Raw genomic sequence first — 20,644 nt, 5'->3', positions numbered from 1 at the left:
TTGTTGGATACGATCTTCTTTGAGGAGATGCCACAGTTGGGCTTTTTTGGATATCATTGTAGCCCAAAATGGGAAGTTCTTGGCTTTGATAGGTGGGATGATATTAATCCTCAATACATTTATATAGCCTTAGATCCTCACATCCATGTACAACACAACGTATTCGCATAAGTATATTTGACACACCTCGACGTATATAGTATTCATGCTTCTACTTACTTATATAATTGTATGTATGATTGACAAATGGAAGAGGTGACTAACATTTTTTTTGAGCACATGAGAAACACTCTTTCCTTTGAGGAAAGGGTGAATTTGGTTGCCGAGTTTGAGCGTCGTTATTTCCATGTTCCAAGTTGGTCTGGGCCATGGCCGGTTTATGCTGTTAATTGGAACGATGTTTTCCAAATTACTATACGATTAGATTCAGATAAATTAGATGAAAATATTACGCTCATGATTATTCAAGAAAACCTGGGCTTGATTGATCGCTATGAAATAGACTATAATGTCCATGGTGATAGAGATCAAGCATGACAAGTATTCGATGAGGTCATCAAATGTGTCCCAAAGCATAAGCTTCTTCGAAAATAAACATGGTTGTGTTATTATTTAGTAACCATTGGTGGTAGATTGTATAAGTAATTTTTATTGTTTCTCATTATCTCTAAGTATAAAAAATTGTTATTATCTCTATGATTGTTATTAATATATAGCTTGATTATGTTTCATGCAGAGAATTGTCTCATTAAATATCTTGAAGTTGACCTATGATAATAACAAATTGTTGGATACGATCTTCTTTGAGGAGATGCCACAATTGAGCTTTTTTGGATATCATTGTAGCCCAAAATGGGAAGTTCTTGGCTTTGATGGGTGGGATGATATTAATCCTCAATACATTTATATAGCCTTAGATCCTCACAGGCTAGATGACAATCTTAAGCTTCTTTTAATCAAAGAGGCATTGGGATTATTAGATGGCTTTTACATTGTGGGTAGTAGATGTAGGAGCTCCGAGGAAAAGTGCTTCATTTTTAGGGAAATATTGAAATGCATTCCATTGTGAAAAAGTTGGTAAAGATAATGTAATAAGATTTAAGATTATTGATGGATGGGTCTTCTCTTTCTCTCTCTCTCTTTCTGTCTCTGTCTTTGTCTCTCTCTTCTCTTCTGTATGTTTGATTGTTTGTCTGTCTCTGTCTCTGTCTCTGTCTCTGTCTCTCTCTCTAAACCAATGCTTATTATTGCGCTTTACTTTTATTTGGTGTGAAATATAGTTACGAGAGGGTGAAAAAAATAGAGAGACCTTGCTCGGTCAAGGTCTCCATCTGGACAAACAAGCTCTAAATGTCTTCAAACTATTGCGGATATATGCGACCGTACTGAGAAAATTTCGGTTTCTTGCAAGGAGTACTTAGATGCCCTTTGGGATGAGATTCGTGGAAGTGGCAGCGAAAGGGGAGATGCGTTGAGAGATGAGTTGACTCGTCATCTCCATCGCGTCCCATGACAGCTCCATGACAGTAGTGGTCGCATGGAGGCAAACCAACTAGACATGATTTCTTTCATGGAGAACATGCAATCTCAAATTGGGGAATGTCTACGTGGATGTAATGGGCAATGTAAAGAACATGTAGATTCTCTAAAAGATCAAGTGCGTGCATTAGGCATAGAGGTATTGAGTCTAAAGATATCTGTTAATCGACTCAATGCAATTATGAAAAAGATGTGCCATGTTTTAGAAGCCAGGGTAGTTGCTTAGAGATTTTGTGAGAGGGATGATGTTTTTTGATCAAAGGTCAAATTGTGTTCCAACTTTTAGATTTGGCTCTTCATTTTGGCGATATATATGAAATTTTTGTTTTTTCAAATTTAATACTTCTCTCTTCCATCTCTCAACTCTGCCTTCCTTTATCTCACTCTCTCTCTCTCTCTCTCTCTCTCTCTCTCTATATATATATATATATATATATATATATATATATATATATATATATATATATATATATATGTATGTATGTATGTATGTATGTATGCATGCATGCATGTATGTATGTATGTATATCTTTGTCATTGTCTCTCTCTTTGTCTATCTCAAGTATTATTTGAAAGATGTACGTATGTATGTACATGTATGTATGAGTACGTATACATGAAATCCATTGAAACTATACTTGCCACAATCGGAAGATATGTGTAAGTGTGTGCGCGCCTATGAATGCATGTGTGCATGTCACATACACATATGTAAATATGTGTCTATGTATGTGCACGCACCCATAACATCCATAGATACTGGTCACACTCATACATATATGTATACATTGCCCTTAACTTGCCAAACTAATATATAAAAACATTGTGATTGCCATATATATCCATATAGAAGCTTCTAAAGCACCAAACTTGGTATATAAATATACATCTAGCATTACAAACCCATAAAATGATGAGTATTTTAACACACTTGAACACAACCTCAAAACAATCTTCAGACAACTGGATTATCTCTCCTTGGTAACCTATACCCCGCGCCTCCATCTAGCAAAATGTATGCCTTGAAAAATATTAGAAGTATTGGGATACGGATTTAAGATTTATTCATGATATTCAAACAAAATCAAAACTAAAAACTTGCATAGAAACCCTGTTTTCTTAAAGGACTGTCTTACGCCAGAATGCTGGAGGGAGCATTTGGCATATATGTTTATCTAAGGGAAGTTCGGTTGCAACAACTGGCGGGGAGTGTTCGAGGGACAGCTCACGCGGCAAAGCCTGCCGAGGTCTTAACCAGCCTCGGTATGGTTAAAATGGTTCGCTTCCGGTACGATGAGCGAGGGCCGACGAAGCGGTCCCTGAGTGAAGTGCCAGGACACCTAAGGAGGATCCTGGAGGGTTCTGACCAGGCGATGCACGAGCTTGCGGTGCCGAGGACACCCATGCGTATATCGAGGAAGATATTGTATGACAGACCAATGTTATTGTAATCTATCACTGGATCTCGTTGTTGACTCGTTGGTCTCAACGGAGAGTCCAGAGTGATACTGTTTTGTGAGAAACAAAGACTCAATGGAAATTTTGAAGTATGACATGTGTAACCAGTAAATTGTTTGTCAATGGATTGTTTTTTTTGTAATATTAAAGTTAAGAAAGGCATTTCAATTATGGGTGGGTGAGTACTTGTTTGGATCTACCGATTCGAGTGGCAGGGTGGTGCCGGATGGGGTTAGGCTGGAATCAGTGGAGTTTTAATAATCAAACTGAAAAATCTTAGGATTACGCTAGGATTCGAGTAGATAGTTAATTCCCTGATAAATTTCTCGATTGAGTGGATCAATGGGGCTGTGCCTAATCTTGATTAGGAAAAAAGCGTTGAATTGCTCAGATGATCAAATTATGTCAGTGATAGTTTCCTTCTATCTGGTTTATTCTGGTGGAGAATAGTTTAGATTTTGATCTCGTTAGAAAACTCGTTAAAGAAAAATTTAAAAAGGTGGAATCGTCCCCGCTTTCCGGGCATGGGAAATTTTTCCGGTTTCGGTTTTCGGAGTGACCACCAGCCTAGTCTCGTGCCCGGACATTCGTGGGCGAGGCCCCGAGTGAGAAACTCTGCCCCGCGCATGAGGGGGCTGCTTCCGCTGTCAGCTACCAGGAATCTGCGGAGGGGGCAGAGGGATCTCACATAAAGTCACCACCAAAAAGCATAACTTTTCCTCCAAACACTATATCACTTTTCATAATGTCCTTCAATGTCATGTCCAGTGCTTCATTTGCGTACCTATGCATCATTGGAGCCTCGTCTCCCAAATGATTAACCGTGCAAGCTTCAACACCTCAGCCAATGGGCTATTAGCTTTGATTCCACATGTGCTAGAAGCATTGAGTACCAATGGAATTTTGAAACGTGAGTGAGCTGTACGACCATTTGAGAGTAACAATGCGGCTATTCGAGATGATGCACATGCCAAGGCAATGTGTTTCTCTCCACGCAATCGAGATAGCAAGGCATTGTAAAGATAAGTCCACCTGGTCCATCAAGAAAAAAAAACACCACCCTGGTTCAAAGAAACGGCTCTAAGGATAGTATCAAATGCTCTTGATTGAAAACTATTAAGACTTCTTTCCATGGAAACAGACAAATTAGCCTACTGAACAGAATCAAACATCATCTCTTCCATCACCAAACCATTGTTGACAGTGGCAACAATTAATATATCTAGAGTAGGCAACCCTTCAAAATCAGATAATCGATTTCCATACTGGTGTAAGAGATCTTGCATGTGCAACAAAGCCTAATTCTTTGCTACAGAATGACAAACACCAACATCGACACACCCTCTCTGCAGCAATGAATGGAAAAAATCTTCAGAAAGTTCAGCCGGAGAATTTGTCCCAAAGCTGCCTAGGGTATATAGGCTCACAAAAAACCATTATAATGACAAATAATTGACGCAACTGAAATCCTGTATTCTGAATTGCAGCTTCATGGAGACACATGCACCACTCCTCATCACTCTCCAGCATCCCTCTGGCTTCACATGCAGCTTTAAAACATGGATACAAATGTCCATTCACTGTTTGCAAATCCTAAAGATTTGCACCCTTTGCACACTATGAGTAGCATCCGTAATTCGCTCACCTGCACTCGGACTAACATTATACATACATCCAATTATATTTCCCCTTTTACTTTTAGTCCATGAGCGAAGAGCCAAATTCCACACCCACTTGCAAGGGAAATCAACATATAGTAAGCTATTTGCATCAGCATACAATTGATTGGCTTTGAACCATTTAGTGAGAGATGTTATTTGGTTTCTGTCACAACTAATCACATCATGCAAGTCATCCTAGTCATTGAAAAGCACATTATTGTGCATTGGGAGATGAACATGTAACCTTTGTATATCGGGCTTTTCATCGTGCAAATCATATTGATATATGGGCCAACATACCTCTGAAGCATAAACGTACCGTGCATCCAGATATTGCCTAACCTCATCAATAACCCCATTTCTATCTTGCAACTCTATAGTAGTTCTATCATGTCCTTTGTATACATACTTATACAAATATTTTACAGCTGTAATGGTAGAGCATACTTCTATGTTAATATGGGATTTGTACCTCAAAGAGAGAAAAGGGTTATATGAAACAACCCATTGACTATCCACCCTATGATCCTTTACCTGGATGAAACTACCATCATCTCGTCGCATGTAAGTTGGATACCCATTGTCATCAACGCTAGTACTCTCGCAAAAATTCCAAGGATATCAATGTTTGCAACTCCTATTAGAAAATGCTTCCTTGAAAATGCAAAATGCTTCTTGACCATTGGAGACGGGTCGCGACACTAAAACAAGCCTCTCCACAGCACGGCTGCACACAACGCGTAATAGAGAAGGGAGGGAAAAGAATTGATAATTTTAATTAACATGAAGCTTTTTAAAGCTTCAAAGCTTATAATGGCTATTAAAAAAAACAAACAAATTGTTATGTGTTGGGGGAAGGAACCGTGCGCAGCGTGACTGAGAAAACAAAGGAAAACAAAGGAAAATACAAGAAATCCACCACCACCGCCCGCTACCTCGACTTGATGGAGAGGAGATTTTTTTAAAAAAAAAGGCTTAAATTGGAGGAAAAAGAAGAGCAAAATTAAGTTTCACTTTCTCTTTTAAAATCTAGAAATTAATAAAAAATTAATGGCATGCAAAAAAGGGCGATTTCTCCAAGTTGATTTATGGGCAATTTTTCACCATCGATTATGGATTGAGCTTAGCAATTCTGAAAATAGTGCTTGATCTCTTCAATTTCCCTATTCCATCCATATAGATGGAATAGGGAGAGGATTAAGATTCTTGAAGTTGGTTTTGGGAAGAAGAAGGTGGTTTCTCTTCAAAAAGAGTGGTAATCTGATCAAGTTTGATATTAAACCATAGCCCTTGATCTATAAGTCTTGATCCAGCGGCTCAGCAAGTTTCCATAACCCTTCAAGCTTTTGTCTAAGGGTTCTTGAGTCCTTCACTACTCTACCCTTCGGATTTTAGTGAGCCCTCTTCAAATCCAAGTATCCCTAAGCTTTGATACCACTGACACGGGATCTTGAAATACTTTTTAACTCACAAATATAGCAAAACTAAACCATAGAATTGAATTGAATTTGACAAGATAAGCATAAACTGAAATAAAAACAAGAAATTGGGTAGACATCACCTTGTACACAGTATTGGGTCCAATCTCTCTCTCTCTCTCTCTCTCTCTCTCTCTCTCTCTCTCTCTCTCTCTCTCTCTCTCTCTCTGTGCCCCCCCCCACCCCCCGCCCCAAGAAGTGTTCGCATCCTCCCACTTCTTGGGTATTTATGCTTTATTTATAAGAATAGCCCATATGCCAAAAATAGTTGCACACTTATGCATGGGCTTGCCCTTTACAAAAATAGAAGTTTCTTTAACCCAAAGCTAAGATAAATTATTCCTATCTAAACCACCAAAGGAAAAAATACATAAAGAACCCCAAGGGCTAATTCACATAGGGCTACAACAAATCAATAAGTCCACGCCCAAGTATAACAAAAGTGGGCGGCCAACAATGATACAAAATCAACAATTCCAACAGGTTCTCTTAGGCCTTGTCCAACCTTGTGGATCAGCAAAGTAGCTGATCATGCGGCTAGTGACTACAAACCCTAAGAAAGACATTTATGTGTCTGCCAGACGATCATGTTAACAAAAAAATTTAGCATGGTTGTCGGGGCCACTCAAGCATTGGGTTAATCACATTTCAAGGGAGAACAAATCTAGCAAGCAATAAAAACCCTCACCTAATGACTTGACACATGGGCCGCAAGCACATGCAAAAGTATAGAGGCTAAGGTGATACACTAAAGTACTTGTCATATTTTGAGATGATGAGCCTATGCTTGAAAGTTGAAGGCATGAAAATTTCAAAGACAAGTTGAAGGCATGAAAATTTCAAAGACAAGTTGATGGAGAAAATAGCCTATGCTTGAAAGTTGAAGATATGAAATTTTAAAGACAAGTTCATGGATAAAATAACATGGATGCAAAGGTACAAAGAGGGTAGAGGGGTCAATTTAGTGACATCGATACATATGATGGCCCTAACTTACATGATTTTAAGAGCTAAATGCATTGTTGCCGAAGTAAACAAACAAGGTAAAAATTATCAAAAATTATCAAAAAATTGGGGAGTTACACAAATCAAGGAAAACTAACTTTAGTGACACTTGAAGGGAGTTAAAAAAAACAAGGTAAAAATTATCAAAAAATTGGGGAGCTACACAAATCAAGGAAAATTAACTTTAGTGACACTTGAAGGGAGTTAAAAAAAACAAAGAAAGCCTAATTATATGCCATTTTCCATTGTATCCAAAACGAACACATAGGTAAGATTCAATGAAGCTATTTTTTGATATGACTTGCAATGTTACTAGCACATACATTTTACTGCCCCCTCTATTCGTAGAAGGATCAATGTCCTACATGCAAAGAAGGATGGTTAGTTAGTCTATTTGAGATAAGATGATGGAAACAAGTTTAGAATATAAAGAGAAGTGTGTGGCAGTAAGAGGATGCCAACCTCTCCAAAACTTGAATGACAAGGATCATTCTTAATGCCATGCAAACAATTCTTTGGAAAGAAAGGTGGAGTTGCAAAAGCAACGTCAAACTCAAAAAGAAGAGGTATCTCAATCAATAAATAAATGGCCATAACTGTATAAGAAGCTCCTAGCCAACTGAAATTCTCCCATTCCTTACATTTTGTTGATTTATGTACATGCAAGATAAGGGGTGTATAATAGACGTGCTCTTGGCATGCTCACATATTGAGGTGGATTGATGTGACCAAGTGCACACTTTATGGAGTTGAGCCATTGAGATCCTCTTCTACTGGTTGGGTTTGATCTCACTTGTATGCACTTTAAATGCATTAAACCATGGCCTAGGCTAGAGTTAGAGCTCATAAAAAGCTCAGCTCAAATCATTTGAAATTTGGGGTGGCGTTAAGTCGATATGAAGACTCAACGTGATTTAATCTTGTATGAAAAAATAGGCGTGGATGGCCTTTCATTTAAGGTCTTTATAAACATAGTGGGGGGTTAGACAAGGGAGTTTGTACAGCTTTGGCCTCCTAAGGTTGGTGGTAGAAATATAGAGTAAGGTGTTTGGTGGACATAAATGTAGAGTAAGGTGTTTGGTGGATAGAAATCCACTTCACAGATATCTAAAGAGCAAAATCTTTTCTGACGAAGGTAGGGCGGGATGGATCCTAATGAAGTATGAGTCATCGGAGTCGTGGACATCTCTATATTATATAAAGGAAGAGTTTCACAAGGCAATAATTTGGAGGTTCGGGAAGGGAAGGAGGAGGTTTGGGTAGAATTTGAATTTGGAAGTCTCGAAAGACGTGCGAAGCACGGGTTGCCCAGTAGTCTCACAAAAGAACAAGCAAGCCTATAGATTTTAGAGGTTTGAACCTGGAACCCACCATAGAAAGCGGGCTATCTGGGTTTGATTCAAGCTTATATTGTCAGCTTAATAATATGATGTTTGTCGATGTGTGAACTTGGCCAAGGCACCTAGGCTCTTTAACACATGGATGTGTGGATTGCAGTGAGGTGGACAGCAATGTATCTTTTGCATGTGGTCAAAAGTGCAGGTAAAGGTGGTTGGGAAGTGGGTAAGACACGGAACATTCACACCGGGGCCCTTGGGGTTGCCGTTTAAAGTGCCGGTTTGGTCCGTCCGTCCGACAACCAATCCCCGCCGTCGTCGCCTTCATCGACATCATCTTTTATCTGCTGGAGAGAACAGAGGAGTGTTCTTTGCGCTCCTGGACCTCCTCCCGCCATCGCCATAGTCAACAAATCTCGAAGCTCCGCCTATCCAGGAAACTCAAAGCGCCGCTTCTTCTTCTTTCGTCGTCGTCTTCTTCTTCTTTCCTCTGCAAAGAAGTCGCCATGGCAGCCGCTGCGCAAGCAGCCGCTTCAGCTGCCCTCTCTGCTCCGGATTCGGTCCAGGTCCAAGAGAAACGGAATCAGAAGCAGCATCGTCATCGCTATCGCCTTTCCTTCCCTTGCTCAAGCTTCCTTGGCCCTCGCTTCAACCGTAGCCTCTCCATCAGACCCCTCTTCCAGGTACTTTTCCTCTTTCTGAATGCAGCATTTTCCATGCTGTAGGGTTTTTGAGTTTTTTCGCCATTTAGCGCCTTCACTGTTGCTTTCCCGGACACAGATGCATACTGCAGGCTCATTTTTAAGGCAAAAATTCGAGATGTCATGCCATCTGAACCCTAATCTTCATGTGCACCACCTCCGTTTTGTCTCATCCCTTGCTGCATGCATACAATGCTGAAAGTCTTCAATCCACAGAAATAGAATCTGCATAATGGCGGACTTGACACATCAACTTGAGATTTTTGCAGAAATGTTGTGAGAGCAGGCCAATTCTGCAGATAGCTAACTGAGAGGTGCAAAGAGAAGTGAAGACTAAACAATCTCAAGACGTAGCAGGAACACTTTCAAAATGAATACTTGATATGCTTCACACTGACGAAAGGTGCATGCATAATTGGATACGAGGCAAAACAGGCCTTCACTCCTGGATGCGTAATTTGATCTCCTTTCTGATAATTACATGAGATTTTCTGTAGAGTCAACAGGAGCCCTCTTCAAAATCTAATCGATTCATGACTTACAGTAGAACATGCTAGAATTGCATGCAAAGCTGACGCGTTGATGTTGAAGGTCAGGGCCAGACTCCAATGTTCATGTAAAAATTGATAAACCAAGCACATGTTCACATTAAAGGTTAATTGAACCTCCTGGTCTTCATGCTGATGGTTACGGCATGACCTGAAGATGCATCCCTCATTTCATAATCCTAATAGGCCTTCAAAATGAAGGTAAGCGTACTTGATATGCTTTATTGCTTTTATTGTAAAGCTAGGTGAACCTTCAACCTGCATCCATAACTTTGTATGCTGTAAAAAGTCTTTTGTGATGAAGGTTAGGAGAGGCACTTGGCTTGCTAGGGTTTCATCATGGTGGATGTTTTTCCAGCCACCAGTCATTATTTTTCCTCATGATGTTCCATGTTGATGCTAATAGGGCCTACCATGGAGGGAAACCATGGATCACGACCCCCTTCATGGATTTCCTGTGTCAGTGTGGTGCAAAAGGATTTTTTACGCCAACTTTGATTGATCTAAGGTGTTGAAATTCAGCATGCATTTCTAAGAATTTAGTTTCACCTCCTCTTGTACAGGTTGCTGTGGATGGCTCTGCAAATGCAGCTGCAGTGGACGCTTTGAAGCTGGATGTGAAATCTGAGGATACGCCTGTGGAGTCTCCTGCCACAGTGAAGGAAGCAACTATTTCTGCTGTGATGGCAGACGTGGTGAATCTGGTGAAGTAGGCTTTCCATTTGAAGGACTAATTAGTGTGATTCTTTTTTTTTGCTGGGATCAATGATGTAAGATTATGCAGCTACTTTTGTATCTTGATTTGATTTCTGGTCAAAGATTGTATAATGCATGCGTTAACAGATGGGTTTGTAAAGGTACACATATATGCTGGTTTCCAGCATTCCTAATGCATGCACTGTACATGGAGACTCAAACCTGGGTCTGCCAGCTATCATGTTATAGCTATTGGACTGATTAAGCCTGCCAAGGTTTATAGAACAGCAGCTGATTTTAAATTTTCTTGTGACAGGCTTGTGGATTCCAGAGATATTGTTGAGCTGGAATTGAAACATCTGGATTACGAACTTGTTGTCAGGAAGAAAGAGGCCTTACTTCCCCCTCCTGCCCCAGTATTCGCACCACCTCAAATTGTGGCACAAGCTCCGTATCCTGCATATGCTCCGCTCCCTCCACCACCAGCTGCTGTGCCTGCACCTGCATCAGTCCCATCCCCTGCACCAGCTGCTGCCTCTCCACCAGCTCCTGCTGCTCTTCCTGCATCCAATTTACCACGCATCTTATCCCCCATGTCTGGGACATTGTACAAGAGCCCTGCTCCTGGTGAACCCCCATTCGTGAAGGTCAGTGGAGTTCTATCTGAGTTGGTGACCTGTTTACATTAGCTTCTAGCCTGCATTCTTTGTAATTATGTCTATGAATGAACTTGTTGCAGGTTGGAGACAAGGTTACGAAAGGGCAAGTGATCTGCATAGTAGAAGCCATGAAATTAATGAATGAGATTGAGGTGCTGCCTATTTTCCTGTGTCTAGATTCAAACTGGGGGACATATTGTAGGAAATTCCTGATGGGGTAGCTTGCTTACACGTTCTCATGGTCAGGTTTTGACTTTTCACATGTGGGGTTTTGCAGGCTGACCAGACAGGTACAGTTGTGGAAATTCTTGCAGAAGACAGCAAGCCTGTAGCTATTGACACAGTATCTCTCTTACCCAATCATTGTTTTTGGTTGTAGTTTCTGGGAGTTTTCTCACTTCATCATAATAGATTTTTTCTTAGTCTTTAAGGTTACTTTTTGACTTAGGTTCTGCTTTCCTTGCAGCCCCTTTTTGCTATAAAGCCTTGAGCTGGATGAGTTGGGCAAGAATTCGTGATGGTTATGGTGAATTGCAGCTAGTCTCTCATAGAAGAATGATGATGAACATCTCCCAAGTTGCCTGCAGGTGCAGGGGGGAAATTATCGTTGTTAAGACATGTTAGCAAGTGTGTATATCTACGGCACCTTGGAGCTAATAGTGTTCAAGGGACATTCTTCTGGTTGTGCCGTGCTAGTGCAGAGTTTTTTCAGGAAATCAATTTTGACAAATCATGTCTCTTCTTGGTCATGTTTATTTGTTTGGATTATTTAAACTGTTTTTAGCAGTATTCAGCTCAATGTATGCATTTGAATGGTAAGAAGTGTTGTTCACTAATAGGAAGCAATACTGAGAAACCTAGATTTTCTCTAATAGGAAGCAATACTTTATCTCTCCCAGGGAACCTAGATTTTCATGAAAGGACCAAGTACAGTAAGGTGCACCATCAATGAGAGAGAGTAGCAAGCCAGCATATGACGGCATTGCGTAGAGAGAGAGAGAGAGAGAGAGAGAGAGAGAGAGAGAGAGAGAGAGACAGAGGCCTTAGATAGCACTCGTAAATCTTCAACTTGGGGATTAAAAGTGACAAATCTAGCTCAAATGCCAATGAAAGGACCACATCCTACAAAACCACCCCTCAGCACTATATGGCACGGGGTCTCTTGTCAAATGGAATCAATGGCAATGAAATCACGCACAATCCGTCTCTCCAAAGTAGGGAAAACTAGGGAAGTAAATTAGAGACCTAGGATTTAAACTAGAATGTCTTAAAAACAAAAAAAAATAGGGTTAATGTGGTGGTAATAGTGTGTATTGGTTAGAGCTTAGCTCTTTAAACTAGAGGTCTTGGGTTAGATTCTAAGCTTTACCTACTAAAAGTAAACCTTTTGGTTTTTGAGATGTGGGACTTACATTTTTTTTTTGGGCCCAACTTCGAGGTAAACCAAGGAAAAAAAGTAAACTAGGGACGTCGAAAAAGTAAACTAAGGACGACAGTCAACAACCATTTATTAGGCATCCCTAGTTTACTTTTTTTTCCCTACATTACCTTGAAGTTGGGCCAAAAAAATTCCTAGTCTCACATCTCAAAAACCAAAAGGTTTAATAGGCAAAACTTGAAATCGAGCTTGAGACCTCTAGTTTAAAGAGCTAAGCTCTAACCAATATGCACTATTACCACCACATTGTCAACCCTCTTCTTTTTTGAACACATTCTAGTTTAAATCGTATGCCCCTAGTTGTCCTCAGTTTATATCCTCTCTTTCTTGGTCTACTTTTTGGGTTTACCCTCTCCCTAGTTTACTTTTCCTAGTTTACTTGATATATTGAAAAATTATGGTGGCTCGGTAGTCGTCCCTAGTTTACTTTTTTCTTTATTGACCCAACATGACAAAAAATGGTCGCCGACCATCGTCGCTAGTTTACTTTTTCCCTAGTTTATTTTTTAATCTGATGCACCAAAAATGGTGAAAGAGACCATGCATGATCTCATAGCCGTTGATCCCATCTGATAGGGGTCTTAAAGACCGCATGCCACAGTGTGTTGAGACCACCTTTAGTTTGCTTTAATCCTCACAACAAATGTCTTGGGAAGGAAACATTTGAGGCCTTAGAGAGTACTCATAAATCTTCAACTTCGCATTCCTTGGAAGCTTGCTACTGACAAATCTAGCTCACATTCCAATGAAAGGACCACATCCTACAAAGCCCCCTTTAGTTAGCTTTTTTTATCGAGGAACTCTACATCTAGCTCACCATGTTATGACCATAATAATCAAAATATAACACATTTGATTCTATCACCAATCTTCCATCTCCAAGGGAAAACACTATCATCTCCAATCAAAAAAACTCCTAGTTCTCCTTTGGGAGCTTCTACTCTTTACATAATGTTCTTGCTTAGGTGGCCACTTTCCCGAACCTCGGAAGACGAGGCAAGTACAAGGTAAGCACGGCATGTGTTCCTTTACCTCATTCCATTCAGGAGAGGGAGAGCGGAGCGCGCAAAAGCGCTTCTCGAGGGCTAAGGATGAAGCACAGAGTTGCTAGAGTTCCCGCCCGTTAGGGAACCCGGCCTTTGGCCCTCTCCCACCGGTCTCGTGGTGACCAATTGACCAGTTTTGAGTATGTTCGACGACCTAAAGCAAGAGATTGACGATCTGTGATTGGCCTTGGAACAGGATAGCAAGCCCTTGGTTGACCCGGAGTTTGCCATTCGACATGGTTCCTTAGGAAGCTCGCTTCGTAGCCACCATTCGACACGGCAAAGTCCTTAAGTACTAATTTGCCCTTCAGTCGACCAACCGCCGAAAAGTGATAGCGAGCCATCGTTTCCCGTGGTAGATACGAATGAAGGATCCGTGGTAGATACGAATGAAGGATCCGTGCCACCATTCGACCCGGCTGGAGAAAGATTCTGACCACTGCAAGCAATCAATCCAAACTACAGAGCCACCAAGAGTTGCAAAAAAAGATCAATTGATCCAAATTGCAAAGCCGCCTAGTCAGCCGCGTCTACGATGGCGACGCATTGAGCCCTTGGTGCAGGTTCCTCTTTCTGACTAAACATTTGGGACCCATCAGCTCAGCATTTACGCTACTAATCATTATTTAATTGGTATTTGTGGGTGAAGCATGATTTTGAGCATACATTTCATTGATATACAAATGCATGGTATAAAAACTTGGCATGCATAAATATGGTTGAGGCCCTTGCTCAAGACCCTCAAGAAAGGGTGATGGTGACAAAAAGCAACGCGTCTTATATTATATAACCTGATTTAAAATTGTTGATACTGAACAAAGAGAATGCAAACAAGGTTAGGTGTGGAGATTCTGTCAACATGTACAAATAATAAAGGTCTCTTCAGAAAGCTATAGATTCAATTTTCAAATGATAAAAATCTCGTCACAAAGCTACAGGTATGGAGATTCTGTCAACATGTCCATGTGGAGATTCTGTCAACATGTACATGTGTAGTTTCAGGTCTCTTCACAAAGCTATAGATAATCTTACGGATCTCAGACTAATTGCAAGGTATGCGGTGCAGAACACGCACAGAAAAAAGGATCCGAACATCTGTCGAACAGCAAATCACTATTAGACGATACACAAAATGAAGTAAGGTAGATGAAATAAGGTAGAAACAACCCAGGGTTCTGTGTTGCGTTGCTCATTCGTCCCTCTTTGCTTTTTTTAACGGGAAAAGAAACAACATTCGCCCACAGTAGCCACAGAGGGATGTGTTGCGTACCCATTCGCCCCTCTTCGCAGACAGGCATCTATTCATTCTAAAAGAAACAACGTGGGTTCGAATTCCTCCATTGGCCATCACAAAAGGATGTGTTACGTAGCCATTCGTCCCTCTTTGCCAATGTGCAAAGAGGCATCTCATCCTTAAGGACACTGCTTGGTACAAATAAAAATCTCGCATTACAAAAAAAAGAAAGAAAGAGGCATCTCGGTTATTACAGACTCGTTCTATCCGAATGGGAAAAACAACCACCGCCCACCACTAGCCACACAGGGATGTGTTGTGTAGCCATTCGCCCCTCTTTGCCAATGTGTAAAGAGGCATCTCGGTTACTATGGATTCGTTTTATCCAAACGAGAGTAATTTAAACAAAACATTGAGACCCAAATGATTCTGAAAATGTGCAAAGAGGCTTCTCGGTTACTACGGATTTGTTCAATCTAAATGGAAAAGAAACAACCCGCGTTCAAATTCACCCACTGGCCACAAAGGGATGTGTTGCGTAACTATTCGCCCCCTCTTTGCCAATGTGCAAAGAAGGGGAATCTCGGTTACTACGGATTCGTTCTATCCAAATGGGAAAAGAAACAACCTGGGTTTGATTTCGTCCACTAGCCACAAAGGGATGTGTTGCGTAGCCATTCACCCCTCTTTGCTAATGTGTAAAGAGACATCTCGGTTACTACGGACTCGTTCTATCCAAACGGGAAAAAAAACAACCGCCCACTAGCCACTAGCCACAAAGGGATGTGTTGCATAGCCATTCGCCCCTCTTTGCTAATCTGCAAAGAGGCATCTCGGTTACTCTACAGATTCTTTCTATCCAAACGGGAGCGATTTGAACAAAACACTGAGACCAAATGATTGTGATAATGTGCAAAGAGGCTTCTCAGTTACTACGGATTTGTTCTATCTAAACGAGAAAAGAGGCTTCTCAGTTACTACGGATTTGTTCTATCTAAACGAGAAAAGAAGCAATGCGGGTTCGAATTCACCCATTGGCCACAAAGGGACATGTTGCATAGCTATTCGCCCTCTCTTTGCTAATGTCAAAGAGACATGTCGATTACTATGGATTCGTTTTATCCAAACGGGAAAAGAAACAACTTGGGTTCCAATTCGTCCACTGGCCATAAAGGGATTTGTTACATAGCCATTTGCCCCTCTTTGCCAATGTGAAGGGATGTGTTGCATAGCCATTCGCCCCTCTTTGCTAATATGCAAAGAGGCATCTCGGTTACTACGGATTCTTTCTATCCAAACGGGAGCAATTTGAACAAAACACTGAGACCAAATGATTGTGATAATGTGCAAAGAGGCTTCTTACTACGGATTTGTTCTATCTAAACGGGAAAAGAAGCAATGCGGGTTCGAATTCACCCATTGGCCACAAAGGGATGTGTTGCATAGCTATTCGCCCTCTCTTTGCTAATGTCAAAAAGACATGTCGATTACTATGGATTTGTTTTATCCAAATGGGAAAAGAAACAACTTGGGTTGTTCCAATTCGTCCAACTGGCCACAAAGGGATTTGTTACATAGCCATTTGCCCCTCTTTGCCAATGTGAAGGGGTGTGTTGCATAGCCATTCTCCCCTCTTTGCCAATGTATAAAGAGACATCTCACAGTAACTATGGATTCATTTATCCAAATGGGAAAAGAAACAACTTGGGTTCGAATTCGCCCACTGGCCATAAAGGGACGTGTTTTTTTTTTGTAATGCAAGATTTTTATTTGTACCAAGTAGTGTCCATACAGATGAGAGCTGGAAGTAAGACTCGATCACGAGACCTTACCCCAAACACACACACGCTTCACCAATTGCTCTACCACACTGCTAGTGAAGGGACGTGTTGAGTAGCCTCTTTGTCAATGTGCAAAGAGGCATCTGCCTTTTCTCTACTCCTTGATTCCTTGACTCTACCTGCACACGGTCTTCTCCATATTATCTCAGGTCTTGCCTCCCCTACACACACTCCTAAACCTCTAGTCCAATCTCGTGACACTCTCTACCACACAAACATTCGCTTCCACAAAGTTCTTCACAATAGTTCTTGCAGGTTAGTGGATATGACACCCTCTAGAAATACCAAGACTGTTCCTACTGTGCCTCGATCCAAGGGTTTTAAAGGGGTACAACATCATTGTTCAAGGGGAAGAGAGTGTCTCGTGAGAGTAGGAGCTGGACAATAGAGCACATGCAATCGGCTATGCACGTGCAGCTGCACGCAAGTATGGTATTGGACCATCCTCCCTTGCATATTGGTTGGATGGTCATACAAGCACAAAGATTACAAGCACAAAGAGTAGGGATCCTGATCCACTTATGTCCCCTACTGAGGAGAAGCCTATAACTGATTGGGTGTACCAACATTCAGAAGCTGCCCAACTAGTCACCCTTCATGACTTGAAACTGAAGGTCTTTGAGATATGTGAGTTTAGGCATACCCCATTCATGGATGGCATTCCAGGAAGGGGGGTGGTGGCCCCAGCCTAGTCTTGAGGGTTCACACACACTAGTATGTAAGAATCTAGATCCTCAATGGGCGGGGCACGTTCATCCATCATTATCCATTCCCTATGGACGTTAATAAGATCTCCATATGTAGTAGCACGGTGAAGTAGTGCAGCATTCAATGAGGAGGTTCAAACAAGGAAGGGCTTACAATGGCACAAGGATTGGAAAGGGATAGGGCCATGAACTTAAATGGTACTCTAGTTGGCAAATTTTATGACAAGATTGACATGTTATATGCACAACTATGATGGCAGTAATATCACGGGAGTGAGATTTTTTGATATTTAATTATTCAATTTTTGTAAAAGAAAGCTTGTAGAGCAAGCTCGGGAAAATAACCTTGTAACTTATTTTTAGTAATAATAAAACTATAAATACTCAAGCGGAGATGCTTTTGGCACACGCTTGGGGGGGTAATCTGTACCCAATCTTGTGTTTTCTCTCCCGTCTATTCTTGTTATCTATACTTGTTATTCTGCATGCTTCTCGAGGTGTATAGTTTTCTGTCACACTGGTATCAGAGCTTGGCTATGCTCTGTCTGTCAAAAAAGGCGTTGTGTTTTGAGGGACTTATATGGCCCAACGTAGGACTAATGGTCATGTGTGTGAAGGTGGCAGACTATCAGCAAGAAGTCCAAGAGACGAACGTAGACATGCGAGGTCGAAAGTACACCATGTAGTATCGAAGCACCAGTGCCTAGGCAACAGTCCACAATAGTGAACACCGAGGCACACCATCAAGTATTACAGCGAGCGAGCGGGACCTAGCGAGACGGGCCGACGATGCAAGAGTAAGCCTTTACCCACATAGTTTATAGTGAGCAGCACGCATGTCTCTTTAAGAGACAAATACTATGGAGATTGTGTTTTGCCCTTTATACTCTCTCCATCAAGCGTACATGACGCCATATGGGATAAAAGGAGGGTTGGTTGGTAGCACAAGCTGAGGTGTGAGAAGAAGAAGAAGAAGAAGGAGAAGGAGGAAAAGGAGAAGGAGAAGGAGAAGGAGAAGGAGAAGAAGGAAAAGGAGGGTTGGTTGGTAGCACAAGCTGAGGTGTGAGAAGAAGAAGAAGAAGAAGCAGAAGGAGAAGGAGAAGAAGGAAAAGGAGGGTTGGTTGGTAGCACAAGCTGAGGTGTGAGAAGAAGAAGAAGAAGAAGCAGAAGGAGAAGGAGAAGGAGAAGCAGAAGGAGAAGGAGAAGCAAAAGAAGAAGAAGAGAGAGGGAGGAGATGAAGAAGAAGAAAGAGAAGAAGGAGAGGAGAGAGAGGGAGGAGACAAGAAAGAAGAAGGAGAAGAAGAGGAGACAGAAGGAGACGAAGAAGAAGAGGAGGATGAGAGAGACAGAAGAAGAAGAGGAGGATGAGAGAGACAGAAGAAGAAGAAGAAGAAGAAGAAGAGGAGGAGAGAGAAGGAGAAGGAGAAGGAGAAGAAGAAGAAGAAGAAGAAGAAGAGGAAGACGAAGAAGAAAAAGAAGAGGAAGAAGAAGAAGAGAAAGAAGAGAGAGAAGAAGAAAGTCATCATCGTCAACAAGAAGACCAACTCCAAGTAGTCGAACAATGCATCGCTCATCTTATCAAGGTGAAATTCAAGCACCCAAAAAAAAAGATACCAAAATTGGTAAACGTGCTTATTCATTTTCCAAATTTGATGGTCATGTCGATGGTAAGCTGTTGCTCCAATGGATTAATCAATTTGATTCCTATTTTGAGGGTGAACTTTTCTCTGAGCCGGACAAGATTGAATTTGTTACTAATCACCCCCCCACACACTCCGCTACTCTATGGTGGGATGTTCTCCGAAGTGGTGCTATGGCTCCGTACACATGGGACGATTTCAAAGCTCATCTTAAGACAACCTAGTTATACCAATGATTTCTACCATGGAGCCGCGTTGAGCTTTCAACAATTATCAGCTCGATGACTGAAGGAAGCAGATAAGAACAATGGCACTTTGAAGCCTTGGAAGAAGGAGTCTAGGAAAAGTATTGAAGTAGAATTGGAACTGTTTATGGCAGTAGAAGAAATCTATACAAAGGCCAAACATTCCTCAGCATCCCCCCAATGGTTTATGGATCATTCATAGTGGAGCATCCCGACATATGAATAGTCAAAAGGGCTGGTATACCCCCCTTAAGCTTGTGGGGGAGTACATCCCGATAGCACTTAGAAACGATGCCAAATGCCCAGCCATGGATGTAGGTACTATTTCTTTTATTTCTAGCAATGGTAATACTAAGAAGTTGTCTGATTTCTTTTATGTGCCAGACATCAAGAGGAATCTGCTATATCTGTGGGGCCATTAGCTAGCTATATGACTTGAAGTTTTGAATAGATCAAGGAGGATAATTCACATCAAGCAAGTTTAATGCCTACTGCAAAAGGAGCACAAGATCAAGCGAGATTCGACAATTTCTCATACTCCACAATAGAATGGTGTTGTAAAGTGTAAGAATCAAACAACTATGGAGATAGCGTGAAGTATGCTCAAAGGCAAAGGATTACAAAATTCTCTTTGGGCTGAGGAGGTAGTTAACACTGCAGTGCATATCCTTAATAGGAGCTACACAAAGGCACTGAAGGGCATGCCACCTTAAGAAGCGTATTCAGGTAAGAAACCCTCAGTTGCATATTCTATTGTAATGCTTTCTTCTAGGTTGTGAAAGCCCTAATAACAATAACCTCTTAATTGGGGAAGAGTGATGAAAATCTGAGTGCATTAAGGAAGTAGTACCCTATTATAGTGTCAATTCATGACTTGGAAAAGGGAGGTCCTGAGTTCAAAATCCCCACTTGTTCTCATCTGGCTACTATACATATCATAATTATATTACTTTAGGCTAGAGACCATGCCATCTCAAGCAGGCACACAAGTTGCTACTGTAAAAGGATGTATCATGGAAAAAAATTAAGTGAAGAACAACTTAAGGCCAGCATTGTGAGCCCCATTTAATGGGAGAAAAGAGGTCATGGGGTTTGAGATAGTCCTTAAGATATAAAAGGTAGGCAAGTCAAGCTCCAAGAATATAATAGTAAAATCAATAAACACGTGACTATGCTTATGAGGTAGATGATTTGTTGGTGGTTGATCTTGTTCTTGTACTAGGAATGCACGTTAATGAAATGTTTAGTTGTGGAATTACATGGGTGGTCTGGTGAGTTAGCAGTGGAACTTGGCCATAGAGTTATAACATGACCTCAACCTAGACCATATTTATGGGTGTATGTTTTACAAGTATGGGTGTCTTAGATGACAAAGGCCCCTTAATTGATATAATACTCTTAATTATTTCCT

At 41.1% G+C, this 20,644-nt stretch overlaps 1 protein-coding gene across 1 annotated transcript; it reads left to right on the top strand.

Annotated features, from left to right (window-relative positions):
* The first annotated feature begins 8,749 nt into the window (after positions 1-8,749).
* LOC147628434 (biotin carboxyl carrier protein of acetyl-CoA carboxylase 1, chloroplastic-like) lies at positions 8,750-11,812 on the top strand. The gene is made up of 6 exons (XM_086813578.1): positions 8,750-9,161; positions 10,291-10,436; positions 10,740-11,070; positions 11,163-11,234; positions 11,360-11,425; positions 11,549-11,812. Exons 1-6 carry the CDS (start codon positions 8,985-8,987, stop codon positions 11,570-11,572), a joined length of 816 nt encoding a protein of 271 aa, XP_086669704.1. The 5' UTR covers positions 8,750-8,984; the 3' UTR covers positions 11,573-11,812.
* Positions 11,813-20,644: the final 8,832 nt, after the last annotated feature.

Source organism: Cibotium barometz, chromosome 19 (assembly GCF_041138505.1).
Source record: "Cibotium barometz isolate CiBa-2024 chromosome 19, ASM4113850v1, whole genome shotgun sequence".
NCBI lineage: Eukaryota > Viridiplantae > Streptophyta > Polypodiopsida > Cyatheales > Cibotiaceae > Cibotium > Cibotium barometz.
The sequence above is the reverse complement of the archived record's forward strand: the minus strand, read 5'-3'. Positions and strand labels throughout refer to the sequence as shown.